The sequence below is a fragment of the Setaria italica genome, chromosome V (genome assembly GCF_000263155.2).
Source record: "Setaria italica strain Yugu1 chromosome V, Setaria_italica_v2.0, whole genome shotgun sequence".
Taxonomy (NCBI): Eukaryota; Viridiplantae; Streptophyta; class Magnoliopsida; order Poales; family Poaceae; genus Setaria; species Setaria italica.
The window spans coordinates 1,844,928-1,867,051 of NC_028454.1; the positions used below are offsets into that span (position 1 = coordinate 1,844,928).

The window sequence follows — 22,124 nt, forward strand, 5'->3', positions numbered from 1 at the left end:
GCCAGCCACCGAGCCACGCCACCATGTCGTCGTCAGAGGTCGAACTTGCACCGGCCACCCAGCCCATCCCGAGCAAGGAGCAGCCGAAGAAGAGCGCCAGGAAGGCGGAGAGGGCGGCGCAGCGCCAGCAGCAGCAGATGCAGCCGCCGGCGGCCGGCGCGGAGGATCCCTTCGCGGTGAACTACGGCGACGTCCCCGTCGAGGAAACCCAGTCCAAGGCCGTGTCCGGCCGCTCGTGGGCCAAGGTCCGCGGCCGCCGCAGCGGGGCGCGCCGTCCTGGTTCGCGGGTTCGCGCAGGAGATCCGCTCCCTGGGCAGGATGGCCTTCGTCGTGCTGCGCGAGGGCAGGAGCTCCGTGCAGTGCGTGCTCGCCGCCGGCGCCGGCGCCAGCAAGCAGATGGTGGCGTTCGCCAAGTCGCTCACCAAGGAGTCCGTGGTCGACGTCGAGGGCGTCGTCTCCTTCCCCGAGGAGCCCCTCTATCCACCACCCAGCAGGTTCGATCGGCTTGTTACTTTGAAGTTTCAAGTTTGGATTCGTTCATGCATGATCCTTTGCTGTCATCTATCACCAGCCGCAAGTCAAACCGCACTGATTGTTGATCAGCGAGGTAGCATGACCTGTAATTACTTGCTTGGACCTTTAATTAGGATGATGAACAATGAACAATAACGTCAGATATGACCGTGTGCTTTCTAATAACCAGTAACCACATACACGTTGAATTGTGTGTGTTCAATGGTCATTATTCTAAATTTGGTTTACTCCTGTCGTCGCTTAATTCACAACTTCAAACTATTGCATGCTTATGTATACTTTGTTTGACCCACTCATAAAAACGAGTGACAATTGTCGTCTGTTTTGGATGCAATTTATTTGCAGGTTGAGATCCAAGTTAGAAAGATATACTGCATCAGCAGGGCTATCCCGACACTTCCATTTAACCTTGAGGATGCAGCACGGGGCGAGGCAGAATTGGAAAAGCCAGTATGTCATGTCTTTTGCAGATCTCATGTCATTTCTTTGTAACCTGTTTAAGTCACAAGACAATTCCTTTCAAAAAAAGTTACAAGACAATTTTGTTCTCTAGATTTTCTCCATGTGGTTGTAGAATTATCTTATTGAGGTTTACTAAGGGATGACTCATTGTTGCCGTTATTGAAGGGTGGACAGCAGTTTCCTCGTGTTGGCCAGGATACTCGCTTGAATTATAGAGCTCTTTAGCTACGGACACCCACGAACCTAGCAATACTAAGAATCAGCTCTCAAGTTCAAAGGGTGAGCGTTTGTTGCTCTTTAATTTATACTATTGAATTGTTAACTTTGTATTCTTGACTTGGTTCTGGATTCTGCTTCTTGTAATAGCATGCTACTTAAGCTGTGGTACTTTTGTTACTAATTAGTAGTGGTTCCACAAAACTAGCTAGTTTATGGCATTCAGCTCTAATCATTAGTTTTTAAGACCATCTTTATGTGCTTTATTGAGGTGCCAGGCATTATCTATTTCTTTAGCATGCAATGTTTCTATTGCTTAGTTAAGTGTATTTTTTTTGCTGAATTTTATATACAGAAATTCAGGGTTTTGTGGTCAAAGGACTTTGATGAGATACATACCCCAAAACTTCTCAGTGGCGCTAGTGAAGGTGGTGCAGCTGTATTCAAGCTGATGTATAATGGCCAGCCTGCTTGTTTAGCGCAATCTCCTCAGCTACACAAGCAAATGGCTATTGTTGGTGGATGTAGACGTGTATTTGAGGTTGGCCCTGTGTTTAGAGCTGAAACTTCCCGCACACACAAGCATCTGTGAGTTTACTGGTCTTGATGTTGAGATGGAGATTAAGGAGCACTATTTTGAGGTAAGATTATATTTGAAAGAAGAATGCTTTATCTCTTTCTGAAGTAGTGGTGATTAATTATCAGGCACTTATTCTTTACGCAGGTCTGTGACGTTATAGACGGCTTATTTGTGTCAATATTTAAGCATTTGGCTGAAAAGTGCAAGGAGGAACTCGAGACGATAAATAGTCAGTATCCATTTGAACCTCTGAAGGTAAGAATTCTGGCTCGTTTCTGTGGTCCTCAATGTGCATTTGTGCGGGCTCTGTCTGCACCATCGTTTCTTCATTCTCCATCGGTACCCTTCGGCTGTACGTCCGTCCATTCTACACCATGCCTTGCTACGACAACCCAGCTTATAGCAATTCCTTCGATGTCTTTCTTCGAGGTAAGCATCGCAATTGGTCAATGGCATGTCGTTAACTAACTACTGACACCCCATCGCCCGACACCTGAACTTTGATCTGCCTGGTGTCATAGATCAATCTGCCAAATTACGACCTGAATAACCTAAACCTGCTGACGGCGTGATGTGGTACAGGCGAGGAGATAATTTCTGGAGCACAGAGGATACATGTACCGGGGATGCTGCCGAAACGCGCAGAAGAGGTTGGAATCGAGGCGAGCACCATGTCGGCGTACATGGAATCATTCAGCTTTGGCGCGCCTCTCCCCGTGATGATGCTCCTGTGCGGCCTGGACAACGTCAGGATGGTGTCCATGTTCCCCCGTGACCCGCACAGGCTCTCCCCGTAGATTTAACAGAACGATGTTGAAGTAAGAATCGGGATGTAGCAAAACTGTGCATGATCTGTGTCCATCAATTTCTCTGTACTTGTGCTGGGACGCTAGGAGGAGAGCTGACGCTCATGCTCATCCTTGGCCCTTTGGGACCAGTCGAGCAGACGATGGAGAAGCAGCTTCTCCTTGTAGTTCTGATAAGCGACAAGGAGAAGCTAGTATATAAGTGCAGGAGTTTGCAGAATGTAGCATATCTTTTTTTTAGATTAAGGATAAAATCATCCGGCCTTGGTCATCCACGAATGAATACCTACAGCCAAGAATACATACTTAACAGACCAGCAGGAGGAATCTCCCCCTCCTGAAACACAGCAGTGTTGTTTGGAGGGTTTTGCCAGGTCTTTATTTTGGAATGTAGCATATCTTAACAAGAATTAGTTGATGTGCACGTGCCACGGGCACGTGTATAATTAGAACATGTCAAACAATTGTTGCTAATGAGATAGGATTAACAATTGTGTGGATTTAAACAACTGCATCTATGCATAATACGGGGGTTAATATCCAAATGTATGGATTACGAGACACGGTAGCACGGCAACTATCTAGTTAATTTATATAGTAATGACAAGAGTATATAAGGATTCAATCACAATACATAAGTGTATAATGCTTTTATCATGATTCCTAAAAAATGATTTTATCGTGACCCCTTGCTGCACGCATGTAATTTTCTCAAAGGTTTAAATAGTAGCTTGTCACAAATATTTGCTCCCAAATACAAGGTGTCCCATGACACGCCCAGAAACCGTTCACATACATATATGCAATCTAAATTGTCTCATGCATTTCCTACAGTATCCCTGTACCATAAGCCATTCACAACCTTGAAGCATAGAAGCTGCAGGAAAAGTATATATGGTTATGAGAATGAACACCAAAACATGTACATCATAACAAATCATGAATTACAAAACTAACATATGTCATGACTCCGAGACATCCCTGTAGACAATATTCTTTGTTCCTTTTCCAGTAGTATTTATATCCTTATTTTTTCTAGCAAGAACCCACGTTGTCTTACGAGAAATACCTCTAGATAGCGCCACATACAGCTGCCCATGAGAAAAGACAGGTTCGGGGAGATAGATACCTACATTTGGTATTTCTGACCCTGCGCCTTGTTAATGGTCATCACGAAGCTCAAGCGGATGGGAAACTGTTTATGCTTAAACTTGAACAGAAGGGACAGATCTTCGGAAGGATACCTTGGTATCCTGGGTATGAATACCCTTTCTCCTACATGCTGGCCATTAACAATCTCAGCATCGATAGAATTTTTCTGAAATCCTCTCACAATCAGTCGAGTGCCATTACAAAGGCCATTGTGAGGATCAAGATTTCGAAGTAGGATAACAGGACAGTTCTTCTTTATCGTCAGCCCATGTGGAGGCAACCCATTTGGTGTGATTGAATTGAGAAAGTCTAATGGGTAATTATTCCGTGGGTCATCCTCTACCGAGTCAAAACTGTAGTACACCATTTTACTACCGGGGAACCTTTCAATCATCAGTGCATTCACTGCATCCGCATGCTCATTCCTAGTGGAAAGGATTGCACGCTCGCGCATGTAGGCTACAGATGTACAATTAACATCAAGGTTCGGGAATACGTGGTCAATGAGCGTATTAATAAAGATGTCTTCTGAAGGGCTATCAATCAGAATGTCATCAGGCAACTGCACATAGTCATCACCAAATGTTTCCTCAGTGCCATTACCGATCCTCATCAGATAATCTGCAAACCATGTGTTAGTGCTCTCATGTTCTGCGTCAGCCGTATACACCGAACACTTTCCCATATGTATGACCTAAGCAAATTAGCATCTGTGATTTGTGCTCTTGTACCATGCACCACGACAGGAAGAACTTGTCTGAAGTCACCTCCAAACAACATGACCTTACCACCAAATGGATGCGTACACTCCATTATATCCTGCAGTGTCCAGTCAAGTGGCTTAACTGCCTGTCTCTTAGTCATTGCTACCTCATCCCAAATTATCATAGATGCTTTCCTAAGCAGTTCGGCTGTCCCACTTTGCTTAGTAAAACTACACATAGTTCTATCGCTCAACTTGATTGGAATCTTGAATCGAGAGTGGGCAGTGCGTCCACCAGGCATGATGGATGCTGTTATACCAGATGTTGCTGTAGCTATGGCGATAAGATCCATAGAGCGCACCTTTGCAAGAAATACTTTATATAGATAGGTCTTACTAGTGCCTCCGGGATTATCCACAAAGAAAACCTATCCCTTGCCCTTCATAACATGGTCAAGTATCTATTAGTCTAAGAGAAAACAGAAAAGGAAGTACTGTAGTCCATTTTAATTTCAGTATATAGATTGGGAAGGCGCATCATTCTTTCCTTTTAAATCTAATGTAGACAATGAAAGTAAAACTCAAATGAGCTAAGTTGCAACAGCCAAAATGTATGTCACACAAATATTCAGAATCAAACATGCACTGTGATGATCTGTCAGACAAGACAATAAAATTTTAAATTGTTCATTATTACGTCAAAGTTCATTAGGAATATCAGATCAATTCATATACTATAATCAAAACACTAAAGATGAAACTGATGGTTTCAGTCTCAGGAAGGATGCTCAAAGGCTTGCAAGCCCATTAAGCTAAGTGGTTCATAGCAGTCAAGAAACACTTTACACAAGCATTGTTGACTAACAAATATCTATGCATGCATCTCTAATGTGCTACTGTTCAGAAAAGAAGTTTGAGCCATTTACGATCAAAGAAAAGTAACTAACTAAATAGACAATATACGAGGCATGATAATATATAAGGTCGTGCTTCTGCAGACTGTCATCAGCTTGCACCACGCATGCATGCATCTTGCAAGGCAATAAAGGGTACGTACCTTCCCAGCTGTTATGGTTCTGCAGATAGTGTGCTCGGTGAATCCATGTATGTGGCAGGATCAGGAATACAGATCACTGCAAAGATGGACAGGAGGATGGGCAACGAAGGTGGGATTACCTGTCCGCAGATGAGTAGGAGGAGGCAGCTTTGGGCACAACGCACGCCTAGGCAGCTCTCCTCCCGCCGTGCATGTGCTTTTGCCAGGGTTAGATCGATGCCCTGGCAACGATGTCGATGACGATATCCTCCACCAGGGTGCGAGATGGAGATGATCCCATCCATCAGGGAAACACGGACACAGAGTGAGGCAGATGTGCGTCGCAGAGGGTTGGGCGGCGCGATGCAGCAGCCAAGCTCGTGGCCCAAGAAGGATCAGGGTAAGGCAGACCGGCAAGGAAGACTCGTGTGTTTCGTTGAAGGAAGAACGGGACGACGGTGGTAAAAGAACGAGGCAGTAATGGATCGATGGTGGGGGTGGGATGCTGATAGGAGTGGGCTGCGAAGGTTTTTGAAGCCGTAATCGATGGTAGGGCGCCAGGAAGGAAGGTGAGCGAGATCCTTGCGCGGGATTGTAGTGCGGGTGGAAGGAAAGAGCGACGGCAACGACGAAGACCTTCCAAAACCGGGCGACGTCAATTCTGGCAGCGTGATGTGGGTACGGCGAGCGGGTAAGCGCCCAGCCGCGGTGCAAAAAAACACTGAGAATTGGCAGAAACATTTTAGAATCATCAATTTTCATCTATCTCCCTTCTATCTACCCCTCCTCCACCTGCGCAGTGAGCCTTCTGTGAGGGATATGTGTGGCTGATTCTAGGTAAGAATTGATCTCAATTTGCTCGCTTGCCGTCGACTGTCGTGCCGTTCGCTGCAGCCGTTGCTGTCGCAATTTTGTGGAAAGAACCATCGGAGCAGAACTCTTGAGGTACATGCGAGTTGAAAGTTTGCTCCAAATTATTAAATGCAGAATCCAGCAGAACGTCGTGGTACGAAGAAAGCTCAGTGTCAATGCAACTGGAGTGTTTGATACGCATACTAGGTGAGCAGAGCTGTTGATCCACGTGGTTCCAGAAACGTCGGCTACTGCAGGCGCGTCGATCCCCATCAACTTAATAACTAGCAAAGCAAAATAGCACGTCCGGTCCATGAGTTGCACGCAACGCAACCTCGATGCCAAGTGATACACGAAAGGAAAGGAAAGGAAAGGAAAATAAGCTGCCATGCATCAACAGCTTTAGTGCTTGACTGTAGCTGGAAGCCTGAGAGCTAGTCTGATACGAGCACGGGCTGACCGCCATGGTTCATGTTTGCTTGCTCGCGTAGTCAATGGTTGGATTGGACTGCTAGGTCGTGGTTTTTGTTTGCTTGCACGAGTTTGTTTGTGCTTCCTGCCGGTTCCCCTGTCCAGATGGACTCCCAACTCCCAAGTCCGCTGTCATGGTGTGGGACCTGCTGGAACTGAAGCACCGCCGTTCGGCACGGCGCGGCCGGCCATGCTACTGTTTGACGAAGATGACAGGCCAGGAATCATGGAGCCATGGAATGATAATATATGGAATGGGTCCCGTGCCCTCTCCTCTCTGTTTGTGTTTAGTAGCGAACGAGCAAGGCGCACCGGCCCAGTGCGCGCGTAACCCGTTTGCATGAACCAGCCAAAATCCGGCACCATTAACTGCCAAATTTGGTTCGCAAAAAAAGGATTTAATCTCGATGAGCTGTTAAAGGCGATGCATCCACATCACGACGTGATCAAATGTAAACTTCGTTCAGCTTCCTGCCGAACCACCTGCGCGCGGCGCGCCGTTGGCCGGCACGGCAGCTCCTCGCCGTGACGGCAGCACGTGCTTCGTTCGTCATGGGGCACTTGCATTTCCGGCAGACGCGGTCACATGACTCACGCCAAGCCGCCTCCTTCCTTGGCGCCAACCCCGCCGCCCGCCCACAAATACCGCTTGCCACGCCATTCGCGGCGCCCGCTCATCCATCCACCTGGCTCTCCCCCCTCCGTCTCAGGCAGGCAGGCCGCAGGCGTCGTCTCCAACCACCTCCTCCTTCCCCTCCCCGCCGGTTCAGATCGCCCGCGCACCAGAGCGCGCGTTCCCGGACGAGTTCGGGTACGCCGCCTCCATCTTTCCTTCCGAAGGTCTCACCTTTTCGATCCGGCCGGTTCGTCCCTCCCATCCATCTCTTTCATTCGTCCGGCGCACGAGGACGACCGTACCCACCGCCGGATCCATCCCATCGCGACGACGGACGGGCGGGTCCGGTCCTTGGACGACGTACGGTCGCTGCCGGCGCTGGAGCAGGCACGCGGTACAAAGTTGCAGCGGCGGGCATGGAGTTCTGGCCGGAGTTCCTGGCGAGCAGCGGCGGGCGTGAGTTCGTGGCCGGCGGGGTGGGCGGCATGGCGGGCGTGCTGGCGGGCCACCCGCTCGACACGCTCCGCATCCGCCTGCAGCAGCCGCCGCCGCCCGTCAGCCCCGGGATCGTCGACGCGCCCAGCCGCCCTCCCTCCGCCGCGCGCCTCCTGCGCGGCATCCTCCGCGCCGAGGGCCCCGCCGCGCTCTACCGCGGCATGGCCGCGCCACTAGCTTCCGTCGCCTTCCAGGTCAGTGCCGCCGTACCGCTGCATCCGCGATGGGGGGGATTCCAGGACCTCCTCGTGGATTCTTCGTCTTCCTTTCATTCATCCATCGTTTTCGAAGAGAAGCTGTTTTCTTTCTTTGTTCAGACATGAGACAAACAATGCGAGTCGCGGGCAATCAGGGCACGGCACTAGTTACCGTCTCACTCACTCAAAAAGGATGTGCTACCACCTTGCTTTTGTTTCATTTTTGTGCCTCATCTGCCCTTGCTTTTGTTTCCCGGGCTCCCTAAGATCGCGCTAGAAAACGACGAGTCACGCACATCGATTCAGAAAAGACGTGTCGTAATGTTCGTCTCGGTGGAGTTTTAGTGGATCACCAAAAACACTCACGAGAATATAGAGCTGCATTTCTCCAAGTTTGGGATCGTTTAGGCCTTTAAGGGTCAGTCAGACGAAATCTCAACTAGGATTAGGACCCAGCAGCGCTTGGCAATCCGGGGTAGATCCTTTGGGTTTAATCTCTGACGAAATGCTGCGACCTGCACCAGGCAAAAGCCAAACGGTGATGGTCCTCTCATCTCAGTATCTCACATGCTTTGCTCCAATGCGTTGTTCCTGGAGGCTCTCACATGGTGTGGCCTCACCAGCAACGGCAGTAACGTACGCTGAGTCGCTGACTCACATCACATGGCCGGTGTTCGCCTGCGTCCCTTTGCGCCGTGCTACCCCTGATCCCTAAGACCCTAACATCGGCCAAGTCTTTTTATATCTTAAATGTGATTGTCTACTTGTAGTTGTTTAACTTGGCAAACTCGCAAATATGAGATCTTTGTTGACCTGATGATTTTTTTATAAAAAAAATTGTGTGCAAGGATATTGTTGTCGGTATATACCAATAAAGAAAAGGGAGATTACATATTAGTATAGGAATGCATGTTTCACTCTGGATACGGTTTTTTAACCCCAGCTTGAAATTTGCTCACACGAGGAGTCGAACACAGGACCTGAGGAGTGCTACTGAGACCATCTAACCAACTTCGCGAGGCCTATTCATGGTCAAGTCTTTTTATATCTTAATGTGTTTGCTTACTTAGCTGTTTAAACTTGGCAGACTGGCGAATATGATATCTTTTTCCTATTTTTTGCGAAAGGCAAATCTGATACCTTAGTTGACCTCATGATTCTTTTTGGTGTGTGCAAGGATATTATCGATATAACAGTAAAGACAAGGATATTGTCGGTATAGAAATGCATTTAAAAATTCAGATATGCCATATTCTAGATTCTCCGTTTGAATCAGTAATCTATTATTTTCAAAAGAAAATCTGCAGGTCGTCATATACTTAATATTCCAGATGTACTTTGAGTCAGCAATCTGCAATTTTTATTAATACAGAAAAAGGGCACCGTTGTTTCCCCTATGGATGACCAGAAGCCAAGCCCATTCCGTTCCAACCCACGCAACTTCACATTCCTAATCATCCAGAGTTTACTGTGTTAAATAAGTGTTTGGATACTGTTACGTGTCCTATATTAGACTGTAATTTGTACTGATCAACTCTAGCACATGGGCTTGCTGCGTTCTCTGCAACGTGCTCGTGCAATTGCGAGTGCTAATCTCGATCTGTGTCCTCCGAACTGAAACGCTTCTGTTGCTGTTTCTTTGCAGAATGCGATGGTGTTCCAGGTCTACGCGATCCTGTCGCGATCGCTCGGTTCAGAGAGCTCCACCTCCGAGCCTCCTTCCTACGCGAGCGTGGCCCTCGCCGGCGTCGGCACGGGGGCGCTGCAGACGCTCATCCTCTCCCCCGTCGAGCTCGTCAAGATCAGGCTGCAACTGGAGGCGGCAGGGCACAAGCACCGGCGCCCGGGCGACCACCACGGGCCCGTCGACATGGCCCGGGACATCTTCCGCAGGGAGGGGCTCCGCGGCATCTACCGGGGGCTCACGGTGACCGCGCTCCGCGACGCGCCGGCGCACGGCGTCTACTTCTGGACGTACGAGTACGCCCGGGAGCGGCTGCACCCGGGCTGCCGGCGCGGCGGCGGCGAGAGCCTGGCGACGATGCTCGTGTCCGGGGGCCTGGCCGGCGTCGCCAGCTGGGTCTGCTGCTACCCGCTGGACGTGGTGAAGTCGCGGCTGCAGGCGCAGGCGTCCCCGGCCGCCAGGTACCGCGGCGTCGTGGACTGCTTCCGGAGGAGTGTCAGGGAGGAGGGGCTCCCCGTGCTGTGGCGCGGCCTGGGTACGGCCGTGGCCCGGGCGTTCGTCGTCAACGGCGCCATCTTCTCGGCGTACGAGCTCGCTCTGCGGTTCTTGGCCAGCGGCAACGGGCAGAGGATGGTCATGGAGGAGAACTGAACTGAACTGTGCCTGATTCTAAGCAGCCGCTAGCAGCGGCATGTCTGCCGCGTTGTACATAGGCAAGTGTTCATTGGGATTTGGGAGTGGTTGCCTGGTTGGGGAGGTCTCATGCCATTACAGTGAGCTGAGATCCAGAGTTATCATAGTTGATAGCTGCAAGATTCATACAAATTGGCATCATAAGCATGCCTAGAGATGATGGCGATCAATTCCCCACTGTCTGGGGGAAAAATAATGTACATATCTTGGTGTATTGCTATTACAGATACATGAACATCAGTGAGACAATGACCAGTTCATAAATAATAAAACCGTGCATGGGAAACACCAGAACTGTGATTTTCAGTCAGAGCAAGAAAACATGTTGCTTTCAGGATCTACATCACTGAACAATGGAAGAAGGCAAAACGGAATGCATTTCTGTGCAGCACTTGTGGATACGGAATTACCATTTGTGTGCAGTCTTGCGCCAGTAACGTTGGCAGATTCTTTTTTTTTTAACGAACGGCACACGATGTATGCATTTCTATTCATATAGAAAAAAAAATTATACCCCTAGAAGGTCATGACCAGGAAAAAAGAGAAACTAAAAAAAGAGCAACTAAGCAAACCTGGCGAGTTGGATTGGGCCATCAACACACGCCAAGCTTAAACTCGTCATAGACAACATGGTTAGTCGATAGGGGGCAGCGACACCACCGGACAGTCCACAACATTGGTGCTCGTGTACCAACAGCAACACCGTCACCTGGGCACAAGGACGAGAGAGGATAACCCGTCGTCACCGCTAGCACCATCGTTATCGACGATATCCCACGCCGGGCCAGCCACTGCTATGCAGGGCTAACCGCCGTGGTCCGCTGCAAGCCATATAGCTGTCGAGCCATCAGATCCGCTTGAGCCTCCGAGCGAAGTTATCCTACACCGGACTAACACCCGCCAAGTAGGGTTAGCCGTCATAGAACGCTGCAAGCCGTCGAACCGATAGAGGAGCAGCTGCCTCCGGACATCAAGTACCAACCACGTCCATTGAGATCTGGTTGTACACTACGGCATCAAGCAGCCCAGTCACCTCATCGAAGAAAGCAGAGTGTTACACCGGGCATCTGGCAGCCATCAGAGGATCACCTTCACGCAGGTCTCTTTGGCGAAGCAAATCTGTCGGCCACCTCCTACCACGCCAGTCTCATGCCAATTTCGTGGTCACACTAGCACACGGCTCCCCTACCGTCGCCCTCACGCCAAGCAGAAGTCTTGCCCTCTAGACACCGCTCCAACATCCACTTTTTGCCACCGACTACCATCATGGACATCCGCAGCTCAAGTCGCCAACTATGTCTCCACCCATTCCACCGCAAGGCCCAAAAGCACCATGACCGGAGCTTAGCACTGATCCAGCCGCCGCTATGTGTGACCGATCGCAACCAACCAACCAGGGAAGCTATCGGCGCGTTGCCCACCGTCATTGGAACTCCGAAGACGACACTTTCAAGAAGGACACGACACTATGCGCCATCGCCACCCACCCAAGAGAACTTAGGCAAGGTTTTCACCTGGAGTTTTCGAGATTGAAGCGAGGAGAGTGCCTTGACAACATCCCCAACAGGTAATTGCGGCGCCCAAGACGTTGCCGTTGTCAGCCCGATGCACTGAGCAGGGTTTTCACCCGACACCTCCCACCAGCAGCCGCCACAAACTTCCCCGCCCGTCATGGCCACACCAGCACAAACGCCTCCTTGCAACTGCCCCCGTCACCAACCAGTCGCCTTAGTGCACAACAAAACCACCACCGCATCCTCCTTCATGCGCAGGACCGTCGCGCAGCCATCTCCCCAGACCGCTCACCGTTGCGTCGCCCCAAGCGCCGTCGACGCCGCACGGCCTCCCTCCTCAGCCTCCCCTTGCCGGGCCGCTGCCTCGCGCTCGACCGCCGACCTGTGGCCACCTCGCCCCTTGCTGGGCCGCCCATACCGCACGTGGGGGTGTGCTGGCTAGCCCCGCCACCGCGCAGACCCGCAGTAGGGCCACCCCCACGACCCGCGCGCCGTTGCTGCCGACAGCTGCGCCGCTCAGATACCGCCAAAACTGGCCGTCTAAGCCGCCCCGCCAATGGCCACCGCTCTCCGACCACCAGTGCCGCGCCTCGAATTGTGGTGGCCGCCATTTCCCTCGCAGCTCCGGAGCGCCACCGCCTTGGCCCGCCGTACCGCGGCCGCTCGTCCCGAGCGCGCGTCCACCGGATCCGGCCGAGGCAATGCCAGATCCGTGGCCACCCGCCATCGCCGCAGCCTAAGACCGTCCGTGCCGACGAGCACCTCAGGTGGCCGGGACGTCCGCGTCCACCGCGAATCACCCAAGGCGCGGGGAAAAGGCCGCGCCGCCGCCGTCATAGCGAGACGCACGGGCTTTCGGAGGCCCGCTCGGGCGGCGGCGCGACAGAGGAAAGCGGTAGGGAGGAGAGAGCAGCGGCTAGAGTTTGGCCGCCTGCGCAGGGCGAACGTGAGTGGAATGTGGGCAGCCCTCCAACGTCGGCAGATTCTATCCATTAACTCCAGCCAAGTAGGTGTGGATTCCGATTCCAGGACGCAATCCTGCTGATTTGGGGTCTCGGACGGTTGGAAGAGCCGAAGAACACCAAGTGTGCGGAAGATACATCATGGGCCCATGGCACGTTACATTGAACATGGACTTCAATGCTTTTTTTAAAAAACATGGTGGGCAACAAAGGTAATTTGAAATTGTGTTGTGGGGACACAAAGTGGAAAAGCAGAATTGTTCAGCTTATTTTTTGATGAAAATTGTCCAGCTTATCTCATCCCCCTCCCCAAAGTAAGGCTCCCTTAATCCACATTCCGCCTCACTTAGGCACTGCCTAGTTTTTAAAGAAAAATAATAGAAATATTAAAGGTGAAACATCTTAAGGATGATGATGAACGAGTAAAAAAAATCATTTCGTAGGAGAAACCAGTAGGCTCAAAATCCACAAAAAGCACAAATAGTCAAGTGAGCAAAATGGAGAACGGGGTTGATTTTGACGGCTTTTGGTGAAATTCGGTTCGTTTAACTTTTTTCTGATTTTTTTTAGGAAGCCTAAAAGGTAGAGGAAATGAACTAATTTTATCGTCATATATATTTGAGTTTAAGAAACATGTCGTAGGCGGCACGGAACTAGAGAATAATGAAAGAATGGCCCAAAAGGAATTCATGGATAAGCCTCCTTTTCAAGGCCGCATTTGGGAAGTTTGGGTATGAACTGGTGACTTGGAGAACGATTTCAAGGCCTTGCTTTATACGGGCCGGGGAAAATGCTGTGGGCTTTCTTTGGGCCAGCTACTGTGTGTCGTCGAGCCGGTCGCCACCACCCACACACAAGTCACACACCGCGCGTTTGTTTGAGGGAAAAGCTCGCATCGCATCGAACGAAACTGTGTAGCTGACCCCGACCATGCGACGTGATCGCCGCTGCAATGATGCGGACCATGCACCGGTTGGTCTCGACACCGACGCGATATGATGGCGCCCATCATTTTGTAGGGCAGACGCGCATGCTGCATGCACCAGGCAGGGTGAGTTGGTCGCGCACACAAGCATTGGCAGGATCGGCCGAGGCCAATCGGGCGGCCGCGTCGTCGCCGGCCGGCCGGCCCTGCTGCTTCCCACTACGGCGTCCATGGATCCCGATCGACGATGATGTAGGTGTGGGAATCTCTCCCGTATCTGAGATGGGTGCTTCCGATCCGGAATCCGAGTGATGGACAGTGTGCTGCACTCGGTCGACACCGCCGCCGTACGACAACATCTAGTGCTTCGTTTCGGTGCTCTGCTCATGGTGGCCGGGCTGGATCCCCCACACATGGCATACGACGAACCCAATGCAGGGGTGCTCTGAAAATTCCTGCCAAATGCTCATCCCGCCGGCATATTGACCACCCCGCCCATCGACGTCGCGCAACGCCGCCATCTCAGACCACGCGCGCGCCATGCATCTCGATCATCACTTTGAAGAAGCTAACCGCACAGCTAGCTCGATGCTGGTGGCATTGGAACCGGGAACTCCCCATCGATCGACGCGATGCCATCACGTGGGCGCCGCGAGCCGCGCGAGGCCCGATCACAGGTGTCCCCCGTGGAGGCGCGCGCGGGCATGCCCCAGCCCCGTGTGTCAGGTCGGCCTTTGCGCACCCTTGCATGGCCACGCCACCAGCTGCAGGATGAATCGAAACCGATCGGTCGATGCGGCGCGCCGAATCACGCAAAGCCGCCGGAGAAATTCGCGTTCCGCTTGGCCTCCGCTCTCGGCCACTGTTGATGCGCGTCAGCGTTCGGCCCGGGGACCGCCGCGCCACTCTCGCGACTTGCATTTGGCCTTCCTCCTCCTCCGATCGATGGAATCTTTGCTCAGTGCAATCAACAGGGGAGGGGCTCCGATTCTCACAATTATGGACGAATCAAAGATTCCACGCTACGCGACGCAACAACTACTACTACTCTCTTCTAGTAGGAGTAGCTACATACTCCTGGGCGGTGCAGTGGTCACCTTTTACTACTTCACCTGCGACGGCGATGCACGGAGTGCACCCGTCCATGGAGACAGATAGTGCGGCTCGCTGTCGCTTCAGAATCGAGTGTTCATCACAGTTTACCTCGTCTCCAGAACAAGGACAAGCCCCACGCACATCTGGATGTCGTTACTGCTACCGATGATCATGGTAATCTTGATAAGGCTAGATACCTATAGGCTATAGCTAGTTTCGTTCTTGAAAGCTACAGTAATCTGCAATGCACACACTCCGCACTGGTTCCTTTATGCTTGCTTGTACACAGTGATAAGCGGTTTTTATCTGCACGGAAGCATCGTAGTCATCATAGGATAAAAGCTGACTGAATGATATTTTTGAGTCGGAATGATGAAAACTCGACACCCGTAGAACAATTGATGTTGCGAGTATTACAACTTTTTATTAGCGTCATCCTGCTAGAGCACAGCTACGCGCATACCTTTTGTTCGGAAGTCCCTCCTATGGTTCACTTTCTAAAACTACAAATAGTCTTCAGTTCCACTAGTCCTGCGCCCAACTACAAATGGTTTTCACTTACTCCATCTCGTCATGTATTCCCTAAAATCATCAACTCATACTACCATTACTATAGCAAGGGTACTTCCAAAATAGTTGATAGCACAAAATAAAGATCATGAAAAAAATTGAAAGACGATGTGCTATCATTAATGGCAATTTTGGATTGGTGATGTACGAACAAAAAATTAGGCAAATATTATGACACGAATGCTAAATACACAACATGTGGTGTCACATAAGAACACCATTTTGCATTAGCGCCGAGACAAAAAAAAAACTTGCAAAGTGGAATGTAAAATTGGATCAATGCAAAAGTAGTAGAGGTGAAATGGAATCATGACTCTTAGAAAGCTAAGGAGTAGACTTGCACGCAGACAATATGTGCAAGCCAACAAAGAATATGCTCTCGTGTAGAATAAGACGAGTGGAGTATATCTGTATGCAGACAACACACAATAGTGATCTATATATGCAACTTTAACTAGGACCCGAGAAACATACTTGTATTATCCTCCTCCTATCTCCTATATAATTATAAATGTTGATATACATGTACAAGTAACAGTAGTAATTTAACGTGCAAATTGATCTAAAATGATAACAATATAATTAGAAACACTAAAAAACAAAATATCAAGAGCTATTTGAGATATGAGTAAGGCAAACAACAATAAGTACAATTATGGAAAGATGGCATGTTGAACCACGTCAGCTTATTCTAAAAATTTGATCATGTACTTATTTTATAATTTTTAAACCTAAGATACATTGGCTACTGGGTATTTGGTTGTCACTCATCCAACAAAAATTCAATTTTAAAAGTTTAAACTTTAATCATGGTACCATATTCCTATGTAATCATGAGATATGAATTTATTCAATATTAACTTGGTGTGGAAGGAGTGAATGATTTTGGTTGCAATATTTATTTTGCAAGTGATAATTAAATATGTCATAAAGTAATTATATCATATTTAATTAAATATTCAAATATATAATCTCGTTATATTGAGAATTGAGGAGTAGATACATAGAGTGATCTACCACAAACAAACTTGAATATTACAATATAAATAGCAGTATGAAAAATGTGTCCATCAAATATAATGATAGATGTTATCTATTACAATTAACACTTACAAAAAAAACTTACATCATTTGCCAAAATAAAAGAATCTTTTGAAAAAGAATAAGGGGAAAAAACAAATCACCCTCATGTCTCTCAGATTCAAATCCTATTTGGTGGCTCTCTAATGTTAGAGCAAAACTAAAAGGTGAAAAATGGTTAAATATGATTTATTTACAACATGGAAATAATGGGGGGAAATGCTACATGTACTAGCCTAGTTTAACTATACGAGTATGCTGATAGATAAGCGCTTAGCATTTGTCTTTCCTAGCGTATCTACCAGTTAGAATGATAAGTAAATAGACTAGTACACGTATTCACAAAATTTTTGAAGCCAATTGGGTATCATTTGGTCTTGTGTTTTTCATACCCTATGTCACTCCAACACCGTGCAATGTCATCAGCAATCTTCGTGGCATCTATTGACACGCCAAGGAGTCCACGTCTTGAGAATCCAGCAGCATAGAGCCCATTCTTTCCTTTCCATTCATTTGGTTTGCGTGGAAATCCATCTTTCTCAAAGAAAAAATCGTTCTCCTATATAAAAATTAAATGTTACTAGATTAATAATGTATTTTCAGGATATATAACAAATTAGGAGTTCATAGCATGATATTTTTGTATGATATAATATACCTTCAACCAATAAGGAACATTGCTTTTGTAACCGGTGGCAAGGATCACAGCATCAAAGTCTTCGGTCTTGCCATCGATAAACTTCACATCATGCTCTCGAAAACTTTGAATTGCCGGGAGCACCTGACAAATGTGCAACAAACAAAGCAGTATGAGACTATGCAACTAAGGTATCCATTACATAATAGTGACAACAGCGGCAGTATCGAAAGGGTTAATCAATTACTTTAATGTCCCCAGACTTGATCTTGGCAATGGTGCCCACATCAAGCACCGGCGTCTTCCCGGAGATTTTCTTCAGCTCCATTGGGCCAATGCTAGGCCGAGGAATGCCAAGACGTGCAGTGTCCCCTAGCACGAGCCGCGTGAGGAGGAGGAGGATCTTATCAACTGTCTGGACTGATAAACACATGAGAAGCCACAAGGACAACCCAAAGGTGGAGAGCCCCATAATCTCCCTTGGAAGAACATGCATCTGAAAAATATCACAAAAGGTACATCGGTTTCATACTTCACAACAATAGTTGGTAGTTAGTGCACCAATTACAGTTACAACCGGTTGAAGAAATGATCATCTATCTGAGATACTATAAACTAACACCGAAAGGGGGAGCAAATCAAAGTGGCTCTTGTTTTTGTTTTGTTCCGTGACATGGATGCAAGTTAAAAAGCAATTTAGCAAAAGGGACAAAAATAAAGGTAGTCTCGGGGCCCAGACACTTGGAGCTAACATGCCTTTATAGGTATTGTGTTAGTTGCAATATAGCGCTTGCTAGGTTGTAGTACAACTTTGCAAAGTGCGTGGGAGCAGCAACACTTGGTGCAGCTTCCATATGCATATGCTTACCGAAATCAAGGTAGTTTTAGTAATGGTTTGTAAATCACATTCCAATAAGAGAGAAAAAGAAGAGAACACAAAAATGTACAGATGGAATAGTATAAAGTATACAGAGGGGCCAATCCCAAAGAGTTTACTTGCTGACCGTTCAGCATATTCCAAACGGCACAAGTTAGTGCTATTGTTCGTTAACCAATATCTGTGGTTCATAAGCAGGTCGTACTCCCATTTAGTTGGCTAACTTAACTGAAGCTGCCAGCGGTTTTGGAAGAAAAAAAATGCAAACTGTACGTCTTGGGCAAATCTAGGCTGTTTTTTTTTCCTGTTACTATTCCTTGAAAAGGATCAAGCGCATGCTCATGAATCCCGAGAAAGTTCCTTGGAGAATCACGGTCTCTTTCTTGGCATGCTGCCAGGGGCTCTAGCTGCTAGCTCGTGTGTGCTTTTTTACTTGAAAAAGAAAAGCAAGGTTAACACATGCGGTGAGATCAGAAGCTAGGCACAGAAAATTATTGCGCTTCGGGAATCGAAGTGTATAAACACGTGAGGTCAGGTGTGATGCCAACTAAGACCAAGCATTAAAGTTAATATAATACCATCCATGCTTTATTAATCATGCGGCATTGCTGTGACATGAACAAAAAGAAAGGGAAAAAGTTTGCACCAATAGAAAAGATGGAAAGATGCAAATATCACCTTTGTTTAATGTGTTCGTTTGTGCGTGCATCTTTTCGCTAATGTTAGTATTAGCAAAAGAAATCCTCAAATTATCGAATTCTTTCGCTAGTGATCGCAAATGATTAGTTAAGTCCGTATGCATTCCATCTGAACCAACCAGCAAAGCAATCAAAGTTGAAAAAACACGAAATCGCAAACAGAAGCCACGAGAAGAAATTAAATGGAAGAGAAGTCGATCCTCGATGATCTTTGTCTTATTAATCTCGATCTACATAATTATGATATTTTGTTTCTCACGTACCGTGTCACGCACAACCATGGAGGTGTGCACATTGTGGTTGGAGAGGTCGAGGGAGACCTCCATGCCGGAGTTGCCACAGCCGACGACGAGCACCTTGCTGCCCTGGTAGGGCTCGCCGCTGCGGTAATCACACGAATGCATGACCTGGCCCTTGAAGCAGTCGATGCCGTCGATCTCCGGCACGACGGGCTCGGCGTTCTCACCCGTAGCGACGACAAGCCATTTAGAGCGGTACTCCCTGGTGGCGGTGCTGAGGACGGCCTCCTTGCCGCCGTCGATCGTGGCCGTGACGATCTCCTTGGTGCGCACGCACCACAACTCGCCGTCGAACTCGGCGCTGACGACCTCCTGGCGGAAGAAGGGCCTGATGCCGAAGGTGCGGATGTACTCCTCGAGGTAGTCGAGGAACTGCTCCCTGGTGGGGTACTCGGGATAACTGGACGGGAAGGGCATGAGCGGCAGCTCGCAGTATCGCTTGGGCAGGTGGAGGCGGAGGCGGCGGTACGTGCGGTGGCGCCACAGCGAGGCGATGCAGCCGTGGCGCTCGAGCAGCGCGTACGGCACGCCGCGCATGGTGAGGCACGCCGCCACCGCGAGCCCCGCCGGCCCCGCGCCGACGATCAGCGGCCCCGCGAACACCTCCCCGTGCTCGCCGACGGGGAAGCCGGTGGCCGTGGCCCTGGCGGCGCGGCGCGGGCTGTAGAGCGGGTCGTGCGCCCTCTTCCCCTCGGTCTCGGCGAAGCGGTCCATGTTAATCGCCGGCGGCACAGCAACAAATCAAGCTACCAGATATATAGATGGACAGCAGAAGCTGGGTCCGATCGATCGAATGAACTAGAAGAATCCCTCCCTCATCGGCATGCAAGATATAGGATAGAGAAAAGAACGCAGGGTGTTGGGATGGATCGATCTGCAAGTAGCGCAGCAGGAGGAGACGCTTATTTATATCTACACAAATATATGCACAAGAGAAGCAGCCTCGTTATCCGGTGTTCCTCTATCTCAGCACTAGTGGTTAGCCGGGAAGGAGGGGAGTAGGGACGGTGGTTAATATTCCAACCGATTTTGGAATCTGATTATTCCGGCGGGATAGGATACCGCCGGCTGGGGCGGAGGCGAGGAAGGAGGAGGGGGAGGACACATGCACGCACGCCCCCGTTCCTCCTCCTCGACTCACCGCAGCTAGCCAACGAGCGGCCGCGGTTAATCACCACGAGTCCCCAGCATCCTCCGTTATATTTAGCCTTCCAAACGGATAGAACTTATCCACCAACAGTAACAACAATTATTATTAATTATATTCGTAAGATGCTCTGGAATATACTTTTTACGGTTATTTATTTACCACACAGTAGCCGCTAGCATTGACAAATGAAACTACATAATTATTCTCCAGTAAATAACTTTTTTCTTTTGCGAATACTCCTACAGTCACAATTAAATATAAGCAGTTCATAACATCGACGCAGTGTACATTATTCTACTACTAGATTCATAAGCAGAAGAGAAATATTTCATAAGATGCAATTCTTTCAATCTAAAATGATGTATTCTTATGGGTATTTGGGATGCCCTGATACATTTTTAAACTTGGGATCCAAGGGTGTACAAGCAAAATAGCAAAGCCATTTTGGATGAGAAATAAAAGGTGAAGATGATACTCGAAAGCGTCACTCTACCAAGCAGGCCCGATTTTGCTGGGACCAAAATATACCTAGTTAATAATGATCTTGCATGATTAAAATCCTGATCGAAAAGGTCCAATGAAGCAAAGGTGTCGAAGTAGCAAGGCATATGCATTATTGCACCCAGATACAAAAATCTATTCAAAGTTGAAAGCATTGAAACTTTAATTTGCTTCAAAAAGGAGTGTTTATTCCTTCAACACTCCCCTTGATGTCTACTACTATGTTCTATAGGGACTGGTAAACTTGATACGGGCCAGGTACTTACTGTCAATTGTTGCAAATGTGTGGTCACCAGCTCCAAATTAATTAATGGTAATTAAATGTCACAGTTACTCTCTTAATGTGGAGTTGAGTATGTATCACTTAGTATGCTGAGACTGATGAGAACCTTCCTTAATAAACAATAATGCATCATTGCAAATCATAGTAAAATTATTTCACTTTATAAAGTCTTACAAAAGAAAAGATGAGATGCAATATATGGTCTTGCAAAGGTGGTACCAAACTTGACATCCTATGATCGAGGGGACTCTTTTGGATTTAGAATGAACATCCAATCACCAGTATATATAGTGCAACAATATCAAAACGTTCGATATGATCCCTTGCAAACTAAGTTATCAAGTTTGACTTTTCACAAACATCAATGTGTCATGCCTTTGCGATTTTAAAATCCATGAGAAGTAAAAGGCTATTAAACCTCTTGCATGTTTTCATCCCCAATCAAACCAAAGCTCATCTTGCGGCCGGTTGAGAACCAGAGCTTTTGCTTACTACTACTTCCATCCCAAATTGAGATTGTTTTAGCATTTTTAGATTCATATATACACTATGTCTAGATACATGATAAAAATTATGAATCTTTAAATGTCAAAACGACCTACAATTTAGAATCGGAGGAAGTATGTGCCAAAATTAACAATTCGACTAGACAGCACAAAAGCTTTCATTTACGTGTCAAAAATTACACTGGTGGTTGCCATACAATTCAATTCAGTACAAATAACAAAATGAATACATCCATTTAGGAGAAAAGCAGGCTACTTTGTCGGCCCTTACTTGAAGCTTTGACCTATGGGGTTAATAAAACTAGGTTTATTCGTTTACTTTGAGAGATGCGGTTGATGCCTTTTTCCTTTTTCCTTTTTTTTTCCGCTAAACAATGCACGCAGGTGGAACTTTACTAACTGAGCAATTCAAAAATTGACTAGTGGGAGGGAATAAATTAGATTTCGTGCGCAATTTCATGCTCAAGTTATTCCACTGTTCATTATAAAAAAATGCAAACACTAATAAGTTTGTGTAAACCATAAAAAGG

General features: G+C 48.0%; 2 protein-coding genes and 1 pseudogene across 2 annotated transcripts; 2 read left to right on the forward strand and 1 right to left on the reverse strand.

Moving 5' to 3' along the window:
• The first annotated feature begins 77 nt into the window (after positions 1–77).
• LOC101765299 lies at positions 78–2,589 on the forward strand (annotated as a pseudogene).
• Positions 2,590–7,191: 4,602 nt separating this feature from the next.
• On the forward strand, positions 7,192–10,788 carry LOC101756771 (mitochondrial arginine transporter BAC2). The gene is made up of 2 exons (XM_004967407.3): positions 7,192–8,117; positions 9,766–10,788. Exons 1-2 carry the CDS (start codon positions 7,365–7,367, stop codon positions 10,453–10,455), a joined length of 1,443 nt encoding a protein of 480 aa, XP_004967464.2. The 5' UTR covers positions 7,192–7,364; the 3' UTR covers positions 10,456–10,788.
• A 5,888-nt stretch (positions 10,789–16,676) lies between these two features.
• LOC101757189 (indole-3-pyruvate monooxygenase YUCCA2) lies at positions 16,677–20,188 on the reverse strand. Its single transcript, XM_004967408.2, has 4 exons — positions 19,119–20,188; positions 17,528–17,776; positions 17,302–17,424; positions 16,677–17,202 (listed from the first exon to the last, which is right to left on the reverse strand). The coding sequence occupies exons 1-4, from the start codon at positions 19,866–19,868 to the stop codon at positions 17,011–17,013; spliced, it is 1,314 nt and encodes a 437-aa protein (XP_004967465.1). The 5' UTR covers positions 19,869–20,188; the 3' UTR covers positions 16,677–17,010.
• Positions 20,189–22,124: the final 1,936 nt, after the last annotated feature.

Excerpts from the sequence above, each read along its gene's own strand:
- LOC101756771 (XM_004967407.3), top strand. The coding sequence starts at position 7,365 with ATGGGGCACTTGCATTTCCGGCAGACGCGGTCACATGACTCACGCCAA. Across the intron at positions 8,118-9,765 it reads TAGCTTCCGTCGCCTTCCAG|AATGCGATGGTGTTCCAGGT; the intron begins GTCAGTGCCGCC and ends GTTTCTTTGCAG.
- LOC101757189 (XM_004967408.2), bottom strand. The coding sequence starts at position 19,868 with ATGGACCGCTTCGCCGAGACCGAGGGGAAGAGGGCGCACGACCCGCTC. Across the intron at positions 17,425-17,527 it reads TCAAGTCTGGGGACATTAAA|GTGCTCCCGGCAATTCAAAG; the intron begins GTAATTGATTAA and ends CACATTTGTCAG. Across the intron at positions 17,203-17,301 it reads ATGTTCCTTATTGGTTGAAG|GAGAACGATTTTTTCTTTGA; the intron begins GTATATTATATC and ends ATTTTTATATAG.